This window comes from Schistocerca cancellata, chromosome 10 (genome assembly GCF_023864275.1).
Source record: "Schistocerca cancellata isolate TAMUIC-IGC-003103 chromosome 10, iqSchCanc2.1, whole genome shotgun sequence".
Taxonomy (NCBI): Eukaryota; Metazoa; Arthropoda; class Insecta; order Orthoptera; family Acrididae; genus Schistocerca; species Schistocerca cancellata.
The window spans coordinates 188,623,845-188,649,963 of record NC_064635.1 but is presented as its reverse complement, the minus strand read 5'-3'; the positions used below and the strand labels follow the sequence as shown (position 1 = coordinate 188,649,963).

General features: G+C 47.0%; 1 protein-coding gene across 1 annotated transcript in view; it reads left to right on the top strand.

The window, feature by feature from the left end:
• Positions 1–22,669, top strand: part of LOC126106236 (potassium voltage-gated channel protein eag-like) — a 442,532-nt gene extending 419,863 nt beyond the window's left edge. The window contains exon 3 of the mRNA XM_049912464.1: positions 22,448–22,669. Within this exon, the coding sequence (XP_049768421.1) occupies positions 22,448–22,669 (222 nt within the window). The remainder of the gene's footprint in view (positions 1–22,447) is intronic.
• The last annotated feature ends 3,450 nt before the right edge of the window (positions 22,670–26,119 follow it).

Here is a 26,119-nt window from a genome sequence, read left to right as displayed (position 1 = left end):
ATCACCTATTGCTTAACATGTTACTTAAGAGGTTGCCTAGAGTTTTGCCAGGTATTGCTCTCAAAAATTTCAATAACAGGCCCTTGCGCCACAACATAAGCTGCTGACAGGTCAATGTATACTACTCCAGTTTTAAGTGTCGTTTGGTATCCACATTCTATGTGAGTAGTCAAGGAGAGCACTTGTTCACAGTAGCTTCTATAAGGTCTGAAACCGGCTTCTTCAGGTGGTATCATAGCATTAATTTGATCTAGGATTCATTCTTTCCAATAGCTTGTAAGGTCAGCTAAGCAGAGATATTGGGCGGAAGTGTTCTGCAGCTGTTTCCTCTTTCCCTGGCTTTATGATAGCGATAGTTTTTGCTCTTTTAAATTTTTTGGGTAATGTTACTGTACAAAGGATTTCGTTACAAAGACAAACTAGCCAATTTCGCGTTACCGGTCCACTGTGCACCAAAAATTCAGAGTAAAGCCCTTCTGCACTTGCAGCTTTTCTACATTTCGTATGCTTAAGGGATGTCTGCAGTTCAATGATTGTAAATGAAGAAGAGAATTCCGGGTTATGTTGCAGAGATTTCTTGACTTCCGTAAGCTCTCTCTTTACTTGCCGAAGTTTTGCTTCATCTGTTGGGACCTTGGAAACTCTCACTAAGTGACAGGCGAATGAGTTGCATGAGACCGTTGAGTTTTCTTTGTTGTGGGAAGGGTCTTCTCCGAGATTGTGAATCAGCGTCCATGGTTTTCTACTGCAGTGTGTGAAATCGAGGTCTCTTGTATCTTTATGCCATTTTTCTCTCCTTTGTTCATTCTAGGAATTCATCAGGTTCGTAGTTGTTTCTTCGTCTCCCCTTTCCTTGAATTTGTTAAACAGCTGGTTGATATCTTAATTCCAGCCAGGAATGTAGTCTTTCCGGTATCCACTGGGTATGATCTTTTTGGCAGTAGATATTATGATCTTTAAAAACTTTGAGTATGATTTTGGTAGTTCAGGGATCTGTGTTATTGACTCGTCCAGCAAATTAGAAAATTTATCCCAATCTGATTTTTGAAATTCCCAGCGGCGTACAGGAGCAGATCGCACAGGGGTAATGTGTAGCTCGTATGAGATGAGAATGGGGTGATGTTGGCTTCTGGGAAAGTCATGCAGGACCTTTCTGATGATAATTCCCCTGCTACTCTCCGAAGGGTCCATAGTTGACAGGCAGAGGTCAGGTGTGCTCTCTGTATCCCATCTTCCAGACCTGAATGTGCCATCATAATGGAGCTTTTGTAACGTCCCCTTAGAAAAATTGTACATGACTGTGCTTAAACTGACACACAATATTTTTTTAGCGCAACGCAATCTGACTTTCAATAATCCCTACAAAAGAATGGCCCTGACTAACATTGACCTATACCTTTCACAAATCACATACCTCACAAAAATCTTCGTTACTCAAGCTACTGCAATACAGAGAGCACCACTACTGCCAGCTAAATAAAAGATTCAAACTACTGAAGGCACTAGCTACTGATAGGCATAGTTAGCAAATGAAAGATTTTAATAGAGAAAAAACAATGTATTTCCCTTAATGTTGTTCAAAAGTCATATTATATATATATATCATTTCATGACATCCAGTCTTACAAAGTTACTCTCTGTGTGCAGATCATCCGCTCTCACAACTCCGCCATCTCTCTCCCCACATCCACCACTGCTGGCGGCTCACCTCCAACTGCGCAACGCTACGCGCTGTTAACAGCCAACTGCCCAACACTACGATGGCAGACAACAATGCAAACCAGCCACAGACTGCACACAGCACAGCCAGTGATTTTCATACAGAGCGCTACGTGGCGTTACCAATGAAAAAAACCTAAACAGCCTACTTACACTTTGTTTGCTTCCATCCATTCTGCCAGACTTCTACCATTTTCATCCTCTTCAGCATAGCCCCACTCGTAACAATACATACATATATTACAGGATGTCCTAGCACTGGGAGTTGTTTGTGCCAAGTGCTATTCGGTGGTTTGTAGATATTTCCTATTTTTATATTTCCGATCTGAATCACCGCTACCATCACGTTTTCTTTGTCTGATTTCTCCTCGAGAATAACGAAGACTTCCTTTAAGTTGTTCCGGACAAAGCTGGCAAATCTATACTAAGGGTGGTTAATTCGGAACCCTAATTTATAGCCTGGGATGCGCCCTCCCTTCCACAGAGCGTTGTCATCTTCAATATGAGTGTCTTGCAGCGCTAAGACGTCCGCCCTACTCTCTCTCAAAATTTTAGATAATATTTCCCCTTTATTTCTGGACAATCCCTTAACATTCAGTTGACATATTCTGATCACGTTTCCAGGTTGTCTCTGAACAGTACTGTTTGTATACGATTTCATATTGTTGTTAATTTCGTAATCGCTGTTGGGACTATCTTCGAGCGTTATCCTAATTGGAAAGGACCAATTAGTTGCCCAGGCAGCATCGGCGGTGATCAAGGAACATGAAGATATATTCGAAGGCGAAAAAAGTAACTGCTCACGTGGAGGTCTCTCGCTTGCTCAGAAGTTAACAACTGATAAAGCTAAAAAGATCACGATCTTACAAGGGAAACTCTCCATAGAAAACCCCTCAGTTCTAGTGGTAAGGGGGCACAGCTGACAGCCCGTCGGAAACGGAACACAGACCAGCTATGAAAACAGGAAGAAGAACTGTGGAAAAAAAGCAAAACAGAAATAGTGAACGGTACAGTCAGAAGAAGTGCGACGTATAAATTTGTGGATGACTGACGGCGTCGTGCATTTACGGTTTTCGACTGTAAAGCGGACGACCCGTGTTCGAAGCTCCATCACCCCAATTTTTTTATTAATTACATTTTTCGCTGTTCTCTCTTTCCAAATTTGTGTCTGTGACGTAATGTAATGTCCGTTTGCAACAGTGAGGAGCACGGAAGGACCTAAAATGAAAGCTGATTCTATGCAACTGCTCTGTTAGCAGCCGAAAGGAAGTGGCTTTCGAATGGGAACCGTAAACGTTTGATGACAAGGTGACAAGTCAACCGAATCTTCCACCAGAAAACACGTCTTGTGTGTCATACAAGGCATTAGTCACAGTAGTTGTGTTGTATGACAAGAATCTCTTATACGCTCAACTAACTGGTATGCATGCTGAGTGAGTTATGATATGCCTCCTATCCTGATTTAAAGTGCTCGTAGGAATGTGAAAGATCTCTCCCAAGGAAATGGTGAAAACATAATACACATCAAAAAATTTTAGCATCACCTCGGTTACGAGAGTTCCCGAAACCGTACAGAAAATTGGAATAAACATAAACATCATTTCCGCCCTTTTAACTGCTCATCAAAACCACACATTACATGTGGTACCACCATACAGCGAGACCTTCAGAGGTGGTGGTCCAGAATGCTGTAGACAACGGTGCCTCTAACGCCCAGTAACACGTCCTCCTGCATTGAAACATGCCTGTATTCGCAAGTTCATCAAGGTACTGTTGGTCCCGATTGTCCCACTCGGCAAAGGCGATTCGGCGTAGATCCTCCAGAGTGGTTGGTGAGTCACGTCGTGTATAAACAGCCCTTTTCAACCCATCCCAGGCATTTCCGAAGTCGTTCATATCTGGAGAACATGCTGGCCACTCTAGTCGAGCGATGTTATCCTGAAGGAAGCCATTCACAAGAACGCGAATTATCGTTCAGGAAGACGAATGTCTCGCCAATATGCTGCCGATATGGTTGCACTATCTGTCGGAGGATGGTATTCACGTATCGCACGGCCGTTACGGCGCCGTCCATGACCACCAGTGGCGTACGTCGGCCCCACGTAACGCCACTTCAAAACAGGAAGGAAGCTCGACCTTGCTGCACTCGCTGGACAGTGTGTCTAAGGCGTAACCGTCTCCGACGATTGTCTGGTTGGAGGCATATGCGACACTCATCGGTGAAGAGAACGAGATGCCAATCCTGAGCGGTACATTCGGCATGTTGTTGGGTCCATCTGTACCGCGCTGCATGGTGTCGTGGTTGCAAAGATGGACCTCGCCATGGACGTCGGGAGTGAAGTTGCGCATCATTCAGCCTACTGCGCACAGTTCGGGTCGTAACCCGACGTCCTGTGACTGCACGAAACATTATTTAACATGGCGCCTTTGCTGTCAGGGTTCCTCCAAGCCATAATCCGTAGGTAGCGGTCATCCACTGCAGTAGTAGCCCTCGGGCGGCCTGAGCGAGGCATGTCATCGTCTGTTCCTGTCTCTCTGTATCTTCTCCGTGTCCGGACAACATCGCTTTGGTTCACTCCGAGAGGCCTGAGTTTCGCACGTGCCATGCTTTCAAAATCATTGCTGATTTGTGCACAGAAGTTTTCCCGTCTCAGAGAAATTTATTGTATTCAAACTCGGAACGTGTCCAAGGATTCTGCACCAAACCAATATTAAGGACATTAGTCCCTAATTTGGCGGATCAGTTCTTCTACCCTGCTTATTTAGGGTGAACCACCTAAAACTTTCCAAATATTGGGGAAATGGAAAATGATTTTGATGTGTGTTTTTCAGAGAATAAAAAGTGCTCTGAGCACTATAAGACTTAACTTCTGAGGTCATAAGTCCCGTAGAACTTAGAAGTAATTAAACCTAACTAATCTAAGGACGTCCTGCCCGAGGCAGGATTCGAACCTGCGACCGTAGCGGTCGCGCGGTTCCAGACTGCAGTTCCTAGAACCGCTCGGCCACTCCGGCCGGCTTCACAGAATAGATTGGTAGTCAGGGATCGTATTTTTAGCCAAGAAACAAATTGTAATAATACTTAGAAAATGTATTTCTGTGCAAACCTATACTTTTTAAATGGAACTATACTTACTAATAGTAGCAAAATAAAAGTAGGGTAAATTAGAATGTCAGTAGTGTTTGTTGCTGGATTCTAGCTTAAAGATATCGAATTTTGGAAAATTTCCACTGCGACACTTACTTTGCCATTCAGCCTGCCCAGTTGTTTGTTTTACTTCCGGCGTGGTTGTGCATTCCTTGAGTGCACTACAACTTTGTAGCCATTTAGTGTGCGACAGTCCATACAGTAGGTCGTGTGTGGACGATGGTATTTACGAGTGCATCCGGAGAACGGGCCGGCGAAGGTAAAGGTCCTCTGCGCCCAGTTCAACGATTTGGAAACAGTTCGTGACGACATGCTGGGCCCGTCCAACACCGACATTCGACTGTTAATGATTGGAAACTATGTTGCCTGGTCGGATGAGTCAAATTGTATCGAGCGGATGGACGTGTACAAGTGTGGAGAAAAGCTCATGAATGCATGGACCCTGCACCAAGGGGACTGTTCAGGCTGCTAGAGGCACTGTAATGGTGTGGGTCGTGTGCTGTTGAAGTGATGTGGATCTCCTGATACGTCTAGATACGTCTATGAAAGGCGACACGTACGTAAGAATTCTGTCTGATCACCTGCAACCATTAAAGTCCATTGTGCACTCCGACGGACTTGGGCAACTTCAACAGGACCATGCGATACCCTCCCCCTCTCCCCCCAATATGTAGAATTGCTACAGAGTGGCTCCAGGAACACACTTCCGCTGGCACCAAACTCCCGAGACATGAACGTTATTGAGGATATCTGGGATGCCTTGACACATGCAGTTTGGAATAGATCTCCATCCCCTCACACTCATGTGGATTTATGGACAGCCCACCAGGACTCGTCGTGTCAGTTCCCTCCAGCACTACTTCAGACATTAGTGGAGTTCATGCCACCTCGTGGAACACTACATGATATCAGCAGGTGTACCAGTTTCTTTGGTTCTTCACTGTAAGTTCCGTCCCTGTCGGACTTCTCTCCATCAAGAGCTGCATGGAAATGATTATGAGAATCATGTAAACTTCTGTACATGTGCGTTAACAGAGTAAACTCCAGATGTATCGTGTATCTTCTTTACTGTTGAAGCCGCATTTACCAATCACGGCCTGTTAAAGCGCCGAAACATGCTCTGTTGGTCTGTTGACAATCCCCGTTGGCTCAGGTGGAACGTCAGCATCCATGGAGTGTAAACGTGTGGTCTTAGATAGTGAACCATCAGCTCATAGGCGCTTTTTTCGTAGAGTGCACGAAGTACTGCAGCATGTCTTCACGAACTGCTTCCAAATCGTTGAACTAGACGCAGAGGACCTTTACCTTGGCCGGCAAGTTCCCCGGATTTGACGCCTGAGGGTAAAATTGCAAGGCGCAGTCTACAAGGACATACCAACATTACTCGATGATACACAAGGACGTATTACTACAGCCGCTGAAACACCAGCACGTGTGTATCAGTTGTTCCATCCCAGACTGGAAGTGTCTATTGCCACAACCTATGATGGTCAGTTGTCTCGTTACTTGTCAGAATCCTCGTAACTGGTGTATGCACTTGTGTTGCCCTGTAGTATGTGCTATGACATGTATTGTACAAGTATCGGTGTTGTAACTTTTAAAAATACGTTATCTCGTGAACAATCCGGACTAGAATCCTGCAACAAACACCAATGGCATTCAAATTTACGCTACTTTTAGTTTGTTAATGTTAATAGGCATTGTTCCATTCAAAAAAGAGTAATTTGCACAAAAACCACTCTTTCTGTCTTGTTACAATCTGTTTATTTGTTAAGAGTACAAGCCCCTGACTATCAGTCCTTTCTGTGACAACGGCACATCAATACCACATCACAAATCCGCAATATCTGCGGTGCGAGTTTTAGGTGATTCACCCTATATACCATTCGCTTGGGACTTTGCGCTGGGCGAGACGTGCGAAATAAACCAATGGTAATTTCGGAGAGGCACGTTAAACCCGGCTCAAACTTCAAACAAAAATCATGCTCTGATACAGGTCTCTCAGGCAGATTGGAAGGAAGATTGGGAGGAAGTACAGCTGTATCGTTAAGAAAGTCGATCTAGCACAACGTGGAGTATAGAAGCTACAGCAGTAACGCTTCCAGTCATTACTGGTCAGATTACCCTTGTGACGACGCATTTATGCTCTAAAGAGGACCTCTTACCTTTCGGGGTAAGAAACATCTACAACATCAACATCATGTCATTGTTTATTACAGCGGGTCTGGACGCTAAAGCCCGTCTCACACGGAGCAAGGTTCGGCGGAAGTTTGCGAGATGGCGTGCATGCCCGTCGGCTTGCAGGGAAAGGAGACGGCTATCTTCCATGCCGAAGCTCTCTCACGGTGCAAGATCGACTGCATGTTGTATCGAACGAAGATGGCTGCTTCAGGTACAGATGTTCAGAGCAAACTGGCGTTATTAGCTGTTTTGGTGCTAAACAATGCAGAAATGCATGGTAGTGAGAGAAGAAGAAAGAAAGAATAGACGAAAAACTGGATTAAGAGGAGAAACGCTGGAAAAGGTGTGCTCTCCATGCTTCATAAAGAGTTGAGGTTAATTCGCATAATACGTACTTTTGTTTGAAAAGTATCACCATTTCATTACTGCTTGATTTTATAAATATACCGATAATGACTGTTATATACGACTTTATTTTATATGATAGAAGATCGTACATCCTTTGCAAATTTTATACGAGTGGATGTATTGGTATTTGCAACTCTTTCGAGTGCCTCTGCACGCAAGTGTTTATTATAATAGTTTGCGCTTTTCACGACGTACAGACACTGTTCTTCCCTATAAGTACATATCAATGCTTCAATCGCTTCCTTAGACCACTGCGGTGCCATTATTTAATAATTATAAGAACTTCCTACCGCACCTCACAACAGCAGACAAGAGACTATCAACATAGGCTTCCCGCCCAAGCTTTCCGCGTCTGACGTCACAAACGAAACGCCTCACGATTGGCCAACGCAGGTAGCACGCAGGGAACCTTGCAAGAAAAATAGCACCGGACCCATCCTGGAAATCCTACAAGGTTCCCAGCAAGGTAGCCCGCTAGCAGACGACGGAGCCCGCAAGGTAGCCGCCGCGCGAGCCAGCAGGGAAACTTACAGCGAATCTTGCTCCGTGTGAGACGGGCTTAAGCACCACTCTTGTAACAGCCTACGAACTAATTGGAAAGGTAGGACTATTCGAACAGCAGGCATAATTACGGAAAGAAGTACTGGGTGACCAAAAAGTCAGTATAAATTTGCAAACTTAATAAACCACGGAATAATGTAGATAGAGAGGTAAAAATTGACACACATGCTTGGAATGACATGGGGTTTTATTAGAACCCAAAAAAAGAACGAAGTTCACAAAATGTCCGACAGATTGCGCTGGACAGCAGAACGTCAGTGACTGCGCATGTCAATCGTGTATAAAAGTAGCTGTAATGAGAGAGAGAATCAGATGCGCCAGCAGTCTCAGCATGTTGAGGTTACCTCAAAAGGCGCTTGTAGTGAAGCTATATTATCAGACTGGGGAATGTGCTAGTTCAGCGTTGCGATCCTATCGCCATAGGAAAGGGATTCGAATGGGTAAAGGTCTGTTTACAAATGCAGCTGTGGTGAGAATGATTTCGAAGTTCGAAGCCACGGGTTGTTTAGACGATAGACCCCGTAGTGGCCGGCCGAGCACAAGGCGTAATGCTGCTGAGACAGTTCAGGAAGAAATGGAGACTGTAGCGGGTTCGTCTATGCACGAGGAAGTCGGCGCTCGTGCAATCGCACGTCCCACCGGCATCCCTTACACTACTGTTTGGCTGGCACTTAGGTGTACCCTCCGATGCTAACCGTACAAAACCCATTGGCATCATGAACTGTTACCTGGCGATTTAGTGAAGCGGAGGGCATTTGCGGCGTGGGCGTTTCAAAAGATGGCGGAAGAAGACGATGTTTGAGTAACGTGTTGTGGAACGACGAAGCTCATTTCACGCTCCGAGGGTCTGTCAACGCCCACAACTGTAGAATTTGTGCTACCGAAAATCCTAGAACTGTCGTGGAAACTCCATTGCACGATGAGAAAGTCACGTATGGGTTGGATTTATCACATTTACCGTTATCGGGCCTTTTTTCTTCGAGGAAATTCGTGATTCTGGTTTTGTAACTGCTATCGTGACGGGTGAGAGGTACGCCGATATGTTACAGAATCGCATCATCCCCAGCCTGGCTGATAAACACCTGCTGGACGTACGATGTTTATGCAGAATGGCGCTCCACCCCATATTTCTACATGCGTGAAAGATCTCTTGCGCGCGTCGTTTGGTGATGATCGTGTGCTCAGCCGCCACTTTCGTCGTGCTTGGCCTCCCACGTCCCCAGACCTCAGTCCGTGCGATTATTGGCTTTGGGGTCACCTGAAGTCGCAAGTGTATCGTGATCGACCGATATCTCTAGGGATGCTGAAATACGACATCCTACTCCAATGCCTCACCACAACTCCGGATGTGCTTTACAGTGCTGTTCACAACATTATTCCTCGACTACTGCTATTGTTGAGGAACGATGGTGGACATATTGAGCATTTCCTGTAAAGAACATCATCTTTGCTTTGTCTTACTTTGTTATGTTAATTATTGCTATTGTGATCAGATGAAACGCCATCTGTCGGACATTTTTTGAACTTTTATATTTTTTCGGTTCTAATAAAACCCCATGTCATTCCAAGCACGTGTGTCAATTTGTACCTCTCTATGTACATTATTGCGTGATTTATTCAGTTTTCAAATTTATACTGACTTTTTGATCACCCAGTACATGGACTACATGGATTCACGTATAAACCGCTCTACAGTCAGCTAAACCCAGATGTTCTCGATGTGGTCAACAAGTGTAAGGGTTCACGTCCAATTGACGATTCAAACAGGAAAACGTGATAAGTGCCAAATCTCACACTGAGCAGGAGAATCAAAATACGAGGGCTGTCCAGAAAGTAAGTTCGGATCGGTCACGACATGCTAACCACTGGGAAAATCCGATAAAGCTTTACACTGATGTGTTGGGCAGTGTCTCTAGTATGTCCGTCGATCGTGTCGCGTCGCTCTTTTCAGTTTTGAGTGAGCTGTGAGCACGTAAAGATGCGTAGGGAATATCGTGTCCCGCCAAGTATGAGGCCTGGTTAGAGATTTCGCCTGTGTCCTGCAGCCCACATAACACAACTGTCGAGCAGTTCCTTCTTCGTGCCCATTCTCGGCAGCACACTGCAGGGGCAATGAAGACGCTCCTGCAGCGTTTCCCATGCGAACTCTTTGATCACCTTCAATACAGTCCGTAATTGGCTCCCCCTGAGTCCCAGCCCTTCGTTCACAGGACCAGGAATCATCGTAAAATAAATAAATCAGAATCAGTGTCAGTGTGGGTTAAAGTTGCTGACAATTGTAAAGAAATTTAACTCGTCGGTGACCTTACCCATTATTATACACTCCTGGAAACTGAAATAAGAACACCGTGTTCTCATTGTCCCCGGAAGGGGAAACTTTATTGACACATTCCTGGGGTCAGATACATCACATGATCACACTGACAGAACCACAGGCACATAGACACAGGCAACAGAGCATGCACAATGTCGGCACTAGTACAGTGTATATCCACCTTTCGCAGCAATGCAGGCTGCTATTCTCCCATGGAGACGATCGTAGAGATGATGGATGTAGTCCTGTGGAACGGCTTGCCATGCCATTTCCACCTGACGCCTCAGTTGGACCAGCGTTCGTGCTGGACGTGCAGACCGCATGAGACGACGCTTCATCCAGTCCCAAACATGCTCAATGGGGGACAGATCCGGAGATCTTGCTGGCCAGGGTAGTTGACTTACACCTTCTAGAGCACGTTGGGTGGCACGGGATACATGCGGACGTGCATTGTCCTGTTGGAACAGCAAGTTCCCTTGCCGGTCTAGGAATGGTAGAACGATGGGTTCGATGACGGTTTGGATGTACCGTGCACTATTCAGTGTCCCCTCGACGATCACCAGTGGTGTACGGCCAGTGTAGGAGATCGCTCCCCACACCATGATGCCGGGTGTTGGCCCTGTGTGCCTCGGTCGTATGCAGTCCTGATTGTGGCGCTCACCTGCACGGCGCCAAACACGCATACGACCATCATTGGCACCAAGGCAGAAGCGACTCTCATCGCTGAAGACGACACGTCTCCATTCGTCCCTCCATTCACGCCTGTCGCGACACCACTCGAGGCGGGCTGCACGATGTTGGGGCGTGAGCGGAAGACGGCCTAACGGTGTGCGGGACCGTAGCCCAGCTTCATGGAGACGGTTGCGAATGGTCCTCGCCGATACCCCAGGAGCAACAGTGTCCCTAATTTGCTGGGAAGAGGCGGTGCGGTCCCCTACGGCACTGCGTAGGATCGTATGGTCTTGGCGTGCATCCGTGCGTCGCTGCGGTCCGGTCCCAGGTCGACGGGCACGTGCACCTTCCGCCGACCACTGGCGACAACATCGATGTACTGTGGAGACCTCACGCCCCACGTGTTGAGCAATTCGGCGGTACGTCCACCCGGCCTCCCGCATGCCCACTATACGCCCTCGCTCAAAGTCCCTCAACTGCACATACGGTTCACGTCCACGCTGTCGCGGCATGCTACCAGTGTTAAAGACTGCGATGGAGCTCCGTATGCCACGGCAAACTGGCTGACACTGACGGCGGCGGTGCACAAATGCTGCGCAGCTAGCGCCATTCGACGGCCAACACCGTGGTTCCTGGTGTGTCCGCTGTGCCGTGCGTGTGATCATTGCTTGTACAGCCCTCTCGCAGTGTCCGGAGCAAGTATGGTGGGTCTGACACACCGGTGTCAATGTGTTTTTTTTCCATTTCCAGGAGTGTAGAAATTAAATAAAAAATCTCCCTTCCCTATTCCTTACCACAAACAATTATTAAGTACATTATTCCATCAGCCACATGGGAGACACTCTGTGTGAGCGTTGACATTGGTTGTTACGCAACCGCTTATCGTTCTGTGTTTACAAACATGACAAGCCAAATGAGAGGGCGCTGCTAGTTTTACTACAACGCGCGTACGGGATAGACAGATCTGACCGATAGCGTCAGCCAACAACCGCCAAGCGCACATCGAGAACCAGGGGCTCAAGGATGCAACAGCTTTGTCTATATAAGTAGTGAATCTGGTAAGAAGGCTTCGCCAGCCGGTGTGGCCGAGCGGTTCTAGGCACTACAGTCTGGAACCGTGATGCTGCTACGGTCGCAGGTTCGAATCCAGCCTCGGGCATGGATCTGTGTGATGTCCTTAGGCTAGTTAGGTTTAAGTAGTTCTAAGTTCTAGGGGACCGATGACTTCAGATGTTAAGTCCCATAGTGCTCAGAGCCATTTGAACCAAGAAGGCTTCCGTCTTCGTGCAGCCGCGCGAGAAGCAGCATCGGACCGCTCACACAGAAGATGCCACGATATTACAGGAGAAGAATGCGTGTATAAAGCAATGGATAATATTGCTTTTAATACCTCTAACTACGTAGGTGCTCAAGTCGTTCTGCATGGCCTATCAGTGCTCTTTGGTGGAGAACCAGACAAAGAGCTGCAGACCAGTGCTGATAACTGGCAGAAAGCACTGGCGGCTGCTTTTTCATGACGAGGATATTGTAAAGTTGATTCAAATGGTTCGAATGGCTCTGAGCACTATGGTACTTAACATCGGAGGTCAACAGTCCCCTACACTTAGAACTACTTACACCTAACTAATCTAAGGACATTGCACACATCCATACCCGAGGCAGTATTCGAACGCGGTTCCGGACTGAAGCGCCTAGAAACGCTCAGCCACAACGGCCGGCGGAAAGTTGATACATCACTACGACGAAACTCGAAGTTGGTGTGGCGACTATGTAGAGAAGTGGTGGAAGGTGCACCTAACTGTTGCAAATAAAACGTTTCAGGTTATTACTGTAGTTTCCATTTCGCGAGCGATCGGATCTTACATTAAGGACAAGCCTTGTACAGTATACCCCTTGTTCTTCTTCTGCTCCTGAAGGTTTACACACATGTGCCTGTTTCATCTTTACTTTTCGTGCCTATTCCTTCTGGCCTGCCATGAGATTCTCTGCATGCTACTTCTTTGAAAGTGATTTTCCATAATGATTTACTTTGTTCCATCTGCTCATTAATATTAAACGCTGAGGCGACCAAATTCATGGGGCAGAGATATGCACATACACTACTGGCCATAAAAAATTGCTACACCACGAAGACGACGTGCAACAGATGCGAAATTTAACGGGCAGGAAGAAGATGGTGTGATATGCAAGTGATTAGCTTTTCAGAGCATTCACACAAGGTGGGCGCTGGTGGCGACACCTACAACGTGCTGATATGAGGAAAGTTTCCAACCGACTTGTCATACACAAAAAGCAGTTGACCGGCGTTGCCTGGTGAAACGTTGTTGTGATGCCTCGTGCAAGGAGAAGAAATGCGTACGTTCACGTTTCCGACTTTGATAAAGGTCGGATTCTAGCCTATTGTGATTGCGGTTCATCCTACCGTGACATTGCCGCTCGCCTTGGTCGAGATCCCATGACTGTTAGCAGAATATGGAATCGGTGGGTTCAGGAGGGTAATACGGAACGCCGTGCTGGATCCCAACGGCCTCGTATCACTAGCAGTCGAGATGACAGGCATCTTATCCGCATGGCTGTAACGGATCGTACAGCCTCGTCTCGATCCCTGATTTAACAGATGGGGACTTTTACATGACAACAACCAGCTGCACAAACAGTTCGACGACGTTTGCAGCAGCATGGACTATCAGATCGGAGACTATGGCTGCGGTTACTCTTGACGCTGCATCAGAGACAGGAGCACCTGTGATCGTTTACTCAACGACGAACCTGGGTGCACGAATGGGAAAACGTCATTTTTTTGTATGAATCCTGGTTCGGTTTAGAGCATCGTGATGGTCACATCCGTGTTTGGCGACATCGCGGTGAACGCACATTGGAAGCGTGTATTCGTCATCGCCATACTGGCGTATCATCCGGCGTGATGGTATGGGCTGGCATTGGTTACACGTCTCGGTCACCTCGTGTTCGCATTGACGGCACTTTGAACAGTGGACGTTACATTTGTGTTACGACCCGTGGCTCTACTCTTCATTCGATCACTGCGAAACCCTGCATTTCAGCAAGATAATGCACGACCGCATGCTGCAGGTCCTGTACTGGCCTATCTGAATACAGAAAATGTTCGACTGCTGCCCTGGCCAGCACATTCTCCAGATCTCTCAGAAATTGAAAACGTCTGGTCAATGGTGGCCGAGCAACTGGCTCGTCACAATACGCCAGTCACTACTCTTGATGAATTGTGGTATCGTGTTAACGCTGCATGGGCAGCTGTACCTGTACACGCCATCCAAGCTCTGTTTCACTGAATATTCAGGCGTATCGAGACCGTTATTACGGCCAGAGGTGGTTGTTCTGGGTACTGATTTCTCAGGATCTAAGCACCCAAATTGCGTGAAAATGTAATCACATGTCAGTTCCAGTACAATATATTTGTCCAATGAATACCCGTTTATCATCTGTATTTCTTCTTGGTGTAGCAATTTTAATGGCCAGTAGTGTATACAGATGGTGGTAGACGATACACAGCCATTTTTAACACATGGTGGTAGTACCGCATTCATAAGGTATAAGAGCGCAGTGCATTGGCGGAGCTTCCATTTGTACTCAGGTGATTCATGTGGAAAGGTTTCCGACATGATTATGGCCACACGACACGACTTTGAGCGCGGAATGGTAGTTAGAGGTGGACGCATGGGGCACTCAATTTCAAAATCGTTATTGAACTCAGTATTCCTAGATCCATAATGTCAAGAGTGTGGCGTGGATACCACATTTCAGGCATTACCTCTCGCCTAGGAGAGCGCAGTGACAGGGGGTCTTCACTCAAGGACAGAAAACAGCGCCGTTTCCGTAGAGCTGTCAGTGTTAACAAGAAGCAACACTGCGTACATTGCATGAAATGACTGCAGAAATCATTGTGGGACGTACGACGAACGTATCCGTAGGGACGGTGAGGCCACATGTGGCTTTAATGGGCTATGACAGCAGACGACCGCCGAATCAAGTGCCTTTGCTGACAGCACGACATCACCTGCAACGCCTCTCTTTGGTTCCGACCATATCGGTTGGAACCTACACTCCTGGAAATGGAAAAAAGAACACATTGACACCGGTGTGTCAGACCCACCATACTTGCTCCGGAAACTGCGAGAGGGCTGTACAAGCAATGATCACACGCACGGCACAGCGGACACACCAGGAACCGCGGTGTTGGCCGTCGAATGGCGCTAGCTGCGCAGCATTTGTGCACCGCCGCCGTCGGTGTCAGCCAGTTTGCCGTGGCATACGGAGCTCCATCGCAGTCTTCAACACTGGTAGCATGCCGCGACAGCGTGGACGTGAACCGTATGTGCAGTTGACGGACTTTGAGCGAGGGCGTATAGTGGGCATGCGGGAGGCCGGGTGGACGTACCGCCGAATTGATCAACACGTCGGGCGTGAGGTCTCCACAGTACATCGATGTTGTCGCCAGTGGTCGGCGGAAGGTGCACGTGCCCGTCGACCTGGGACCGGACCGCAGCGACGCACGGATGCACGCCAAGACCGTAGGATCCTACGCAGTGCTGTAGGGGACCGCACCGCCACTTCCCAGCAAATTAGGGACACTGTTGCTCCTGGGGTATCGGCGAGGACCATTCGCAACCGTCTCCATGAAGCTGGGCTACGGTCCCGCACACCGTTACGCCGTCTTCCGCTCACGCCCCAGCATCGTGCAGCCCGCCTCCAGTGGTGTCGCGACAGGCGTGAATGGAGGGACGAATGGAGACGTGTCGTCTTCAGCGAAGAGAGTCGCTTCTGCCTTGGTGCCAATGATCGTCGTATGCGTGTTTGGCGCCGTGCAGGTGAGCGCCACAATCAGGACTGCATACGACCGAGGCACACAGGGCCAACACCCGGCATCATGGTGTGGGGAGCGATCTCCTACACTGGCCGTACACCACTGGTGATCGTCGAGGGGACACTGAATAGTGCACGGTACATCCAAACCGTCATCGAACCCATCGTTCTACCATTCCTAGACCGGCAAGGAAACTTGCTGTTCCAACAGGACAATGCACGTCCGCATGTATCCCGTGCCACCCAACGTGCTCTAGAAGGTGTAAGTCAACTACCCTGGCCAGCAAGATCTCCGGATCTGTCCCCCATTGAGCATGTTTGGGACTGGATGAAGCGTCGTCTCACGCGGTCTGCACGTCCAGCACGAACGCTGGTCCAACTGAGGCGCCAGGTGGAAATGGCATGGCAAGCCGTTCCACAGGACTACATCCAGCATCTCTACGATCGTCTCCATGGGAGAATAGCAGCCTGCATTGCTGCGAAAGGTGGATATACACTGTACTAGTGCCGACATTGTGCATGCTCTGTTGCCTGTGTCTATGTGCCTGTGGTTCTGTCAGTGTGATCATGTGATGTATCTGACCCCAGGAATGTGTCAATAAAGTTTCCCCTTCCTGGGACAATGAATTCACGGTGTTCTTATTTCAATTTCCAGGAGTGTATATGACTGTAAAACTGTGACTTGGACAGATGAGTTCAGATTTTAGTTGATAAGAGCGGATGGTAGGGTTGGAGAGTGGCGCATATCCCACAGACCCATCGACCCGTCCGCCGCTCGTGGTCTCGCGGTAGCGTTCTCGCTTCCCGAGCACGGGGTCCCGAATTCGATTCCCGGCGGGGTCAGGGATTTTCACCTGCCTCGAGATGACTGGGTGTTTGTGTTGTCCTCATCATTCCATCATCATCCAGGAAAGTGGCGAAATTGGACTGAGCAAAGGTTGGGAGATTGTACGGGCGCTGATAACCACGCAGTTGAGTGCCCCACAAACCAAACATCATGTCTTCAGACCCATCGACCCAAGTTGACAACAAGGCATTGTGCAAGCTGGTGGTGACTCCGTGGTGGTGTGGGCTGTATTTACATCGGCTAGTGATGGTTATGTTCCTCTACCTGGAGACCATTTGCAGCCATTCAGAGTCTTAATGTTCCTAAACAACCATGGAATCTTTACGGATTACAATGCACCATCTCACCGACCCACTATAAGATGCCTGTCATCTCGAGCGCTAGTGATACTAGGCCGTTGGGTTCCAGCACGGCGTTTCGTATTACCCTCCTGAACCCACCGATGGGGATGCTGCTAACAGTCATTGGATCTCGACCAACGCGAGCAGCAATGTCGCGACAGGATAAACCGCAATCGCGATTGGCTACAATCCGGCCTTTATCAAAGTCGGAAACGTGATGGTACGCATTTCTCCTCCTTACAGGAGCCATCACAACAACGTTTCACCAGGCAACGGCGGTCATCTGCTGTTTGTGTCTGAGAAATCGGTTGGAAACTTTCCTCATGTCAGCACGTTGTAGGTGTCGCCACCGGCGCCGACGTTGTGTGAATGCTCTGAAGAGCTAATCATTTGCATATCACAGCATCTTCTTCCTGTCAGTTAGATTTCGCGTCTGTAGCTCGTCATCTTCGTGGTGTAGCAAACTTTAATGGCCAGTAGTGTATTTGCCAATTTGTGAATTAAAAGTATGATTACAATTATGACTAGGTCCTTAAGTGTTCTACATAAAGTCCTAGTGGCATTTTTGAGTGCACAATAATTTGTGAGATATTTGAAATAATGTAGAACGCATTTTCACTTGCAGTAGAGCGACAACTGCACCAGAAAACCGACTGAAAGATGATACCCATACTGTTCAAACAAGCTTATTACGCCTAAAACTTTACTGTTGCGGGTCTTGGTTGAAGTTCGAGGTTTTACTGTGGAGAACTTACAAAAAAAAATTGCGATTCAAAATATTGGTCATCGCTAGCTACGACTTTCGCTCATGTTTCGGACAGCGTACGAATGCCGCAACGGAAGAACTGGGTGTCTTTTGAGGAGATCCACGAATCGATCCAATTTTTCACTTGTTCACATGAAATGAAGTGCTGGATAACCAGTCCGAGTGCCATTTATCGGAAAAGGTGGCGGTCAGAGGGAGCAATAATGCCTGGAGAATACGCGGATGATGTAGGACATCCCATTTCGATGTTTCCACGTTTGTTTTGACGGGATTTGCGACATGGTGTCAAACATTGTCACGCTGCAATATCACTTTTTCAAGTCTGTCACTGTACTCAGCTCAAACCCATGAACTGGTTTCGATAGCGATCTCCTGTGATTGTTTCCGTCGGCTTCAGTAGCTTCGAGATCTTCTCATTTGCACCGTCATGCCTGTCTTCGACGTCAAAATTCACCATTCTTGAAGCACTGAAGTCATTCTCTGCACGTTATTGCACTAGTAGGTGCCTCATCATACGTCTTACCTAGCATTTCATGAGCCTGACCCGCAGATTTCTTCATTCTAAAGCAGAAAATTAAAACTTCCTACAAATGACGTAAATTGGGCTCTTAAGCTGACTCCTGGGATGCCATCCAGAACTGTGCTGTACCTCATATTCCGCGAGGTACCTAACAATGTGTGGCAGAGGTACTTCTGATACCACCAATTGCCCCCCTCCCCCATTCCATGTTCCATTCGCGAATGGCCAGTGGGAAGAATAATAGATGGTAAGCCTTTGTATTAAATCTACTGTATCGAATTTTCTCGTAGTGATCGTATCGTGATATGTATGTGGGAGGAAGTTACATGTTGTCAGAGTCTTCTCGGAAAGTGATCTCTCGAAATTTCAGTAGTAAACCTCTATGCGATACACAACGCCTCTCTGGAAGTACGGGATGTTCAAATAGTCTGTACACAGTGCCATATGATTGTTAGCCGCGCGTGCCGTATGATTGTTCGCCTGCCTGGGTTACTTCCCTTCAAGTGGACTCTCCTAACATTCCACTGTTTCGTTTATCGCAGGCAGCGTCAGTAATATCGTTGGTGTGTGTCGTTACGTGTTGACGTGAAAATGTAAGTTTTGTTCCTTTGCTTCCTTTTTGTCAAAAAATGGTTCAAATGGCTCTGAGCACTATGGGACTTATCTGCTGAGGTCATAAGTCCCCTAGAACTTAGAACTACTAAACCTAACTAACCTAAGGACATCACACACATCCATTCCCGAGGCAGAATTCGAACCTGCGACCGCAGCGGTCGCGCGGTTCCAGACTGTAGAGCGCACACTCAACTCCAGGGTGCAAATTTCATTCGGGAAACATCCCCAAAGGCTTTACCTAAGCCATATCTCCGCATTATCCTTTCTTCCAGGAGTGCTAGTTCTGCTTGGTTTGCAAGAGAGCTTCTGAGAAGTTTGGAAGGTGGGAGACGAGGTACTGGCGGAGGTAAAGCTGTGAGGACGGGTCGTGAATCGTCCTTGGGCAGGTCAATTGGTAGAGCACTTTCGCGCGAAGGCAAAGGTCCCGAGTTCGAGTCTCGGTCCCGCACACAGTTTTAATCTATCAAGAAGTTTCAATCTTTCCAAGATTAAAATCTTCCCAGCTGCTATTGTTTTCTGTGCGAACTTACGCAGAAATATTCAGATTTTGTACAGATAACTCTACAACTATAGCATATTGATCAACAGCTCTGAAAAAAATTGTGTTTCTGGAAAGTCGAGTATCAACTTCGACACACTGTTCCGGTCTGAACTGCTGGCCTAGGATATAGTTTTAATGTGGCACGAGTTTTCTGCCTGCTTGTCCCTACAAAAGCATCACATTTAGTAATTATGGTAACCTTGTATAAGATACAGGTGATCTACTTCGCTTCGATTTGTAAGCAGAGACTGCAGTCACTATGAGTGATGATTGTGATTGATGTAGAGAGAGTGGTGTCGAGATAGTTTTGAAGTCTATATCTGATAGGTTGAATCCATTAATTGATCTTCATTATTCCACAGGTGCAATTTGTCACTTGTGTATTTGTTGATTTGTAGAACAGTTCAATGTTTTTCCAGTAGTCCTGTAGGCAAGTCAGAGGGATAATGCTGTTGTTGTTATTGTTGTTGTTAATGGTGGAACTGGTGATGGTGGCGGTGGTGGTGGTGGTGGTGGTGGTGGTGGTGGTGGTGTTGGTGGATGCAGATGAAGTTGATGGCAGTGATGGGGTCCAGAAGGGATGAAGATGATGAAGGCGGCAATTACAATGTCAGTGATGGCAATGGTTTAGGTTATTGTGGCATTAGTGACAAGAGCGGTGACACTGTTGTTATGACAGTGTCGTAAGCAATGTAATGGCTATAGTAATAGTGATGTTGATGACATAGATGAGGATGATGACAATGACAATGATAGTGGTGGTAGTCATGGTGATGATGGTGGTGATAACATTGTCAGTCTTGCTGATAATACAGAGAGTGTGTGTGAATTCCAAAGGGACCAAACTGCTGACATTATCGGTCCCTCGGTCCCTACACTTACACACTACTTAAACTAACTTATGCTAAGAGCAACAGACACATCCAAGGCTGAGGAAGGACTCGAATCTCCGGCGGGAGGGGCCGCGCAATCTGTATCACGGCGTCTCAATCCACGCGGCCACTCCACGCGGCTGATAATACTGATGTAGATGGTTACTGTCAGATGTAAGGTGGACATCGTGGTATTTGTAAGTGATTATGATGATACAATATGCCAGTGGTTTGGTTATTTGTCCACCGTCAGCACCTGTAAGAGTATTTGTAGAAAAAAATTCAGCAACTACACTCCTGGAAATGGGAAAAAGAACACATTGACACCGGTGTGTCAGACCCACCATACTTGCTCCGGACACTGCGAGAGGGCTGTACAAGCAATGATCACACGCACGGCACAGCGGACACACCAGGAACCGCGGTGTTGGCCGTCGAATGGCGCTAGCTGCGCAGCATTTGTGCACCGCCGCCGCCAGTGTCAGCCAGTTTGCCGTGGCATACGGAGCTCCATCGCAGTCTTTAACACTGGTAGCATGCCGCGACAGCGTGGACGTGAACCGTATGTGCAGTTGAGGGACTTTGAGCGAGGGCGTATAGTGGGCATGCGGGAGGCCGGGTGGACGTACCGCCGAATTGCTCAACACGTGGGGCGTGAGGTCTCCACAGTACATCGATGTTGTCGCCAGTGGTCGGCGGAAGGTGCACGTGCCCGTCGACCTGGGACCGGACCGCAGCGACGCACGGATGCACGCCAAGACCGTAGGATCCTACGCAGTGCCGTAGGGGACCGCACCGCCACTTCCCAGCAAATTAGGGACACTGTTGCTCCTGGGGTATCGGCGAGGACCATTCGCAACCGTCTCCATGAAGCTGGGCTACGGTCCCGCACACCGTTACGCCGTCTTCCGCTCACGCCCCAACATCGTGCAGCCCGCCTCCAGTGGTGTCGCGACAGGCGTGAATGGAGGGACGAATGGAGACGTGTCGTCTTCAGCGATGAGAGTCGCTTCTGCCTTGGTGCCAATGATGGTCGTATGCGTGTTTGGCGCCGTGCAGGTGAGCGCCACAATCAGGACTGCATACGACCGAGGCACACAGGGCCAACACCCGGCATCATGGTGTGGGGAGCGATATCCTACACTGGCCGTACACCACTGGTGATCGTCGAGGGGACACTGAATAGTGCACGGTACATCCAAACCGTCATCGAACCCATCGTTCTACCATTCCTAGACCGGCAAGGGAACTTGCTGTTCCAACAGGACAATGCACGTCCGCATGTATCCCGTGCCACCCAACGTGCTCTAGAAGGTGTAAGTCAACTACCCTGGCCAGCAAGATCTCCGGATCTGTCCCCCATTGAGCATGTTTGGGACTGGATGAAGCGTCGTCTCACGCGGTCTGCACGTCCAGCACGAACGCTGGTCCAACTGAGGCGCCAGGTGGAAATGGCATGGCAAGCCGTTCCACAGGACTACATCCAGCATCTCTACGATCGTCTCCATGGGAGAATAGCAGCCTGCATTGCTGCGAAAGGTGGATATACACTGTACTAGTGCCGACATTGTGCATGCTCTGTTGCCTGTGTCTATGTGCCTGTGGTTCTGTCAGTGTGATCATGTGATGTATCTGACCCCAGGAATGTGTCAATAAAGTTTCCCCTTCCTGGGACAATGAATTCACGGTGTTCTTATTTCAATTTCCAGGAGTGTAGTTGTTAATCTACTGATGCACGACACTAGGTGCCTGAAACTGGTCAAGAAATAAAATTTCTTTTGTGCTAATCAGTTGCTGATTTCTTTCAACAAAGCACAGTGATATCTAAAGTGATGACCTTGGCTAAAGCAGTGGCAGAGCTCTCCTGCAGCTTGTCATGGCAGCTGTGGTAACAATCATCATTGTCGTGCTCATGGCAGTAACAGTACATGTGAGAGCAGAGGTGCTCATGATGGATATCCCAGTGAGTGGGCTGGTACGCTTATTGCCCAACTACTAGTGGTGCTGATTTTGATGTCTACTGGTGCCGCAGCTGTTTATAACACTGTCAGCGATAGCACAGATACGGTGGTGTCAGAGTAGCTCTCTCTCTCTTGCCCGCAGGTGATGCAGAAGTCGTGCCGGTGCACCTTCATGTACGGCGAGCTGACCGACAAGGAGACGATCGCGCGGATCGACGAGTGCCTCGAGAACCAGATCCACGACCAGTTCGAGATCCTGCTCTACAAGAAGAACAGTGAGTACCCCGCCCAACCTGACGTCACTCCAGTAATCTGTTCCTCTGGTAGCTTCACCACACCTCTCTGTACTCTTGCACAAAGGTAACACGTCTTTCTCACGTTGAGCAAGTGCTGTGCTGAGACCTGCTGCCTCCTCTGGTAGGGGACGGGTATCTGGCGTGTGGACTCGGTGCAATAAAATCCTCCAGCGTTCCTCTCAGCGACGAATCCATATCGCAGTATGGGAACTGGTAACTCGATCCACTGTGTATCTGCAAGCACAGCGGACTGACGCGGCGGGAAACCCGAGAACATTTTATTGCACTGACACGCTGTGGTATCTTCGATTTGCGTATCAGGTGAACTCAGGTCTTTCAAAATTCCCTAACAAAATCCTGACGATTAAAAACAATCGTATACGCTGCCAATAGTTTGATAAAGTCGATCATAAAGAACTTCCATTTATTTTTAATGCACTCAGTACTATTTACACGATATCGAGTCAAATGCCTGCTTCTTAAGGAACCATTCTCCTCAGTCAGTCTGTAAAATAAGCAATTTTTACAATTTTTTGGAAAAACTAACGAAGCAATCAACGTCAATATTCATTCACATCTAAGGAGTTAAGCTTGCTCTGTTCAGAATGAGGTGTGTCCATAACGGAAGTCCTGCAGTCTGCAAAACTTACCTGGCAAAAAAAAAAAAAAAATATTTTATTAATGTGTAGTATACTGCACACGGAGTAAAAGCACAGTTTGTTGAAAATTGAAAAAAATAATAAAATTGTTGACTTTTGAAACAAAGATGTAGTTGTGGCGTGTGTTTTTGGTCACGTTTCTTGACATATTCGAGGGCTATTCAACCAAGTTTCGGAAACATCTTTATCAGTGTGCCCGCAATTACTTCAACTTGAGATACAGTGAATTTCATTTGTCTGAATTACTCCTCGGGTATGTCCGTAATGATTAAGAGACTTATTTTATTTTAATTTGCTTCGTTACTGTAAAAAATATAGCCAAAGACATACGAAACAACTACGTCTTCGTTTCAAAAGTCCACGTTTTATCATTTTTTTCTATTCTGTGCCAGTACTCGGTGCACAGTATCCCATAAGTGGAAAAAATTGTTTTTTTTTTATTTCAGTAAAAATTTTGTAGACCGCAGGACTTTCTTCATGGACGCACCTCATTTTGGACAGAGCAATTTTAACTCCTCTAATCGGCAATAAGTTGTACGTTGACTGCCTCGATAGGTTTTTCATAAATGTCGTAAAAGCCGCTTATTTTATAGGCAGACTGATAAGAATGAACCTTTAATATACATGGACTAGGGAATCACTGTACGTACACAATATATATCATGTGACAGAGAGCAGGAGAAAATTGCTTTGAAACTAGAACGTTAAGGAATTTCAGGATGAACACGCATCTTACATGAACTATCCATCAGACAGCAAGGTCAAATACATTCCTTGATTCAGCTGCTTCGGAGGTTCCCTAATGGCTTAATTGAGAATCATTAAGTAGTAATCTCAGAATATTTTCATCATTCTCTCTGTCCGATGGCATACGCTGGATACGTATATCGATTCCTGCATCTTTGTGCCTGAAGATAGGGCCATTTGATTGCACGTAAATTGGAAAAAAAGTAAAACAGCTTGCGTGCAAACGTAAACGAGAAAAGAAGCGAATAAAAACTTTGAATCTCCACCATCTACAACCACAGGAGCTATAAGATTCCAACATTAATAATTCTATTCTTTTTGCATCTTTTCTTAGTGTCTTACGGTAGCATGGAATATAGTATCGTATATTATTCGCAATTTGTGGAATAAAGGCGGTTTCATATTTGTTACTAGAAAGTATCGATTTGAATGCCAGCTCTCGGATACTCATTCTCTATTGTAACACACACGAGAGTAGCAGGCGAGATTACTATGCAGCCACAACCACTTTTTCCTGTGCTATCCTATGCGGCCGGGAACAATTGCTTACGTGGAACATGCTAAGGTACGTGTCTCTCGATAGCGTCCCGCTTATGTCCTGTTCTATCTGAACCCCATGTCCTCACTCTCAGCTACGCGAACAGCGCATATAATACTGAAAAATGCAGTCAGGGCACACTCCATTGTCCCTGTCACCCTTCTCCTAAGGACAGCCTTTCTGTGAAGATAGTGGTGTTTCTGCATTTAAAATAATACCTTTCCAGAAGAAGCGTTATAGACACGTTCGTTCGGTGTAGGAAAGGTCGTACATTCCTCGATCTGACCACATCAGTTTATATTCAGAATCATTTCAGTGCATCAGTATTCTGCAGGACACATGATCCTGACTCAGTGCTGTCTGTCCATGTCATCTGTGATACATTTCATTATGACATTCGCTTGGCGTCTGAACATAATTCTGAAACTACTAAACTTCGGGTATACTAAGTACTTGTTCTGCTGCTCGCCCCCCCTCCCCCCCCCCCCCCATCTCGTCTCCATCTCTCCATCTCTGTATTTCTCATTGCCATCATCGTTTGCCCCATGTCTCTTTCGCTCCCATGATCTCTCTTTCTCTCTCTAACACTCTCATTTCCCTCTAAATCTTCATTCCTTGCTACCAGTGTACTTTCCCTCCTTCTGTTATTCTTTACGGCTTCCACCAATCCTTACTTCCCCCACACTCCTTTCCTTCACCCCCTCCCCACATTCGTTTCCTCACCTTACAATCCTTTTCTCCTCCCACAATACTTTCTACCGCTCCTACATTTTTCACCTAGTATCGTTTTCCCCATCATCCTTCTCCCAACACTCCTCTTCCAAACATCCTTCTTCCCATAATTCTTCCACACACAATTCGTCTTCCTCCACTGTCTGTCTTTTTACCACCAGCCTTGTTCTGACCATCCTACTTCTCACTAACTTTTTCCCTGTATCCTTCGTCCCATTATCCTTCTAACCCCAATCCTTCATCTAGTCTTCTCTGTGTCACGCCCACTTCCTTCAAGTCTCACATCATCCTCTCAATCTTTATTTATTCCTTCCCTGTCATCTTCAAAATTGATAGTTACCCTCCACTCCCCAAGTGAGATTTCAGATAACAAAGTCACACAGTGGATAGTCCATTCGACCGTTCTCAGAAGGAGTGGGTTTCAAATAACTATCCATCCTGATTACTGATGACTCTAGTATCATTAAATCACTAACATGAAATTGGATGTAATTTCTCTCAAAACCATTTAGTACTTAACGTTTCCTTCATCATCCAATCTTGCCCTCAGCTAGTAAGGCTTGTTCTCAAATGGTGCATTTAACCATAAACTGTCTATCATTCCTCTCCAGCCTTCTCAATTACTTCCATCTATTATCCACACTTTCGTCATTACCCACTCTCTACTTTCTCCCTCTGAGTTCTTTTCACTGTTTCTTTATGTCTCATTTCCTGTTTCTTCCTCCCTCCTCTTTAAGTCTCCAGTTCCTTTACTGTTATCTCTTTCCAGTCTCTGTTATTCTCAACATTGATCCCTCCCTGTCCCTCTCCTCCCTACCACCTCTACTTTCACTTCGACTGTT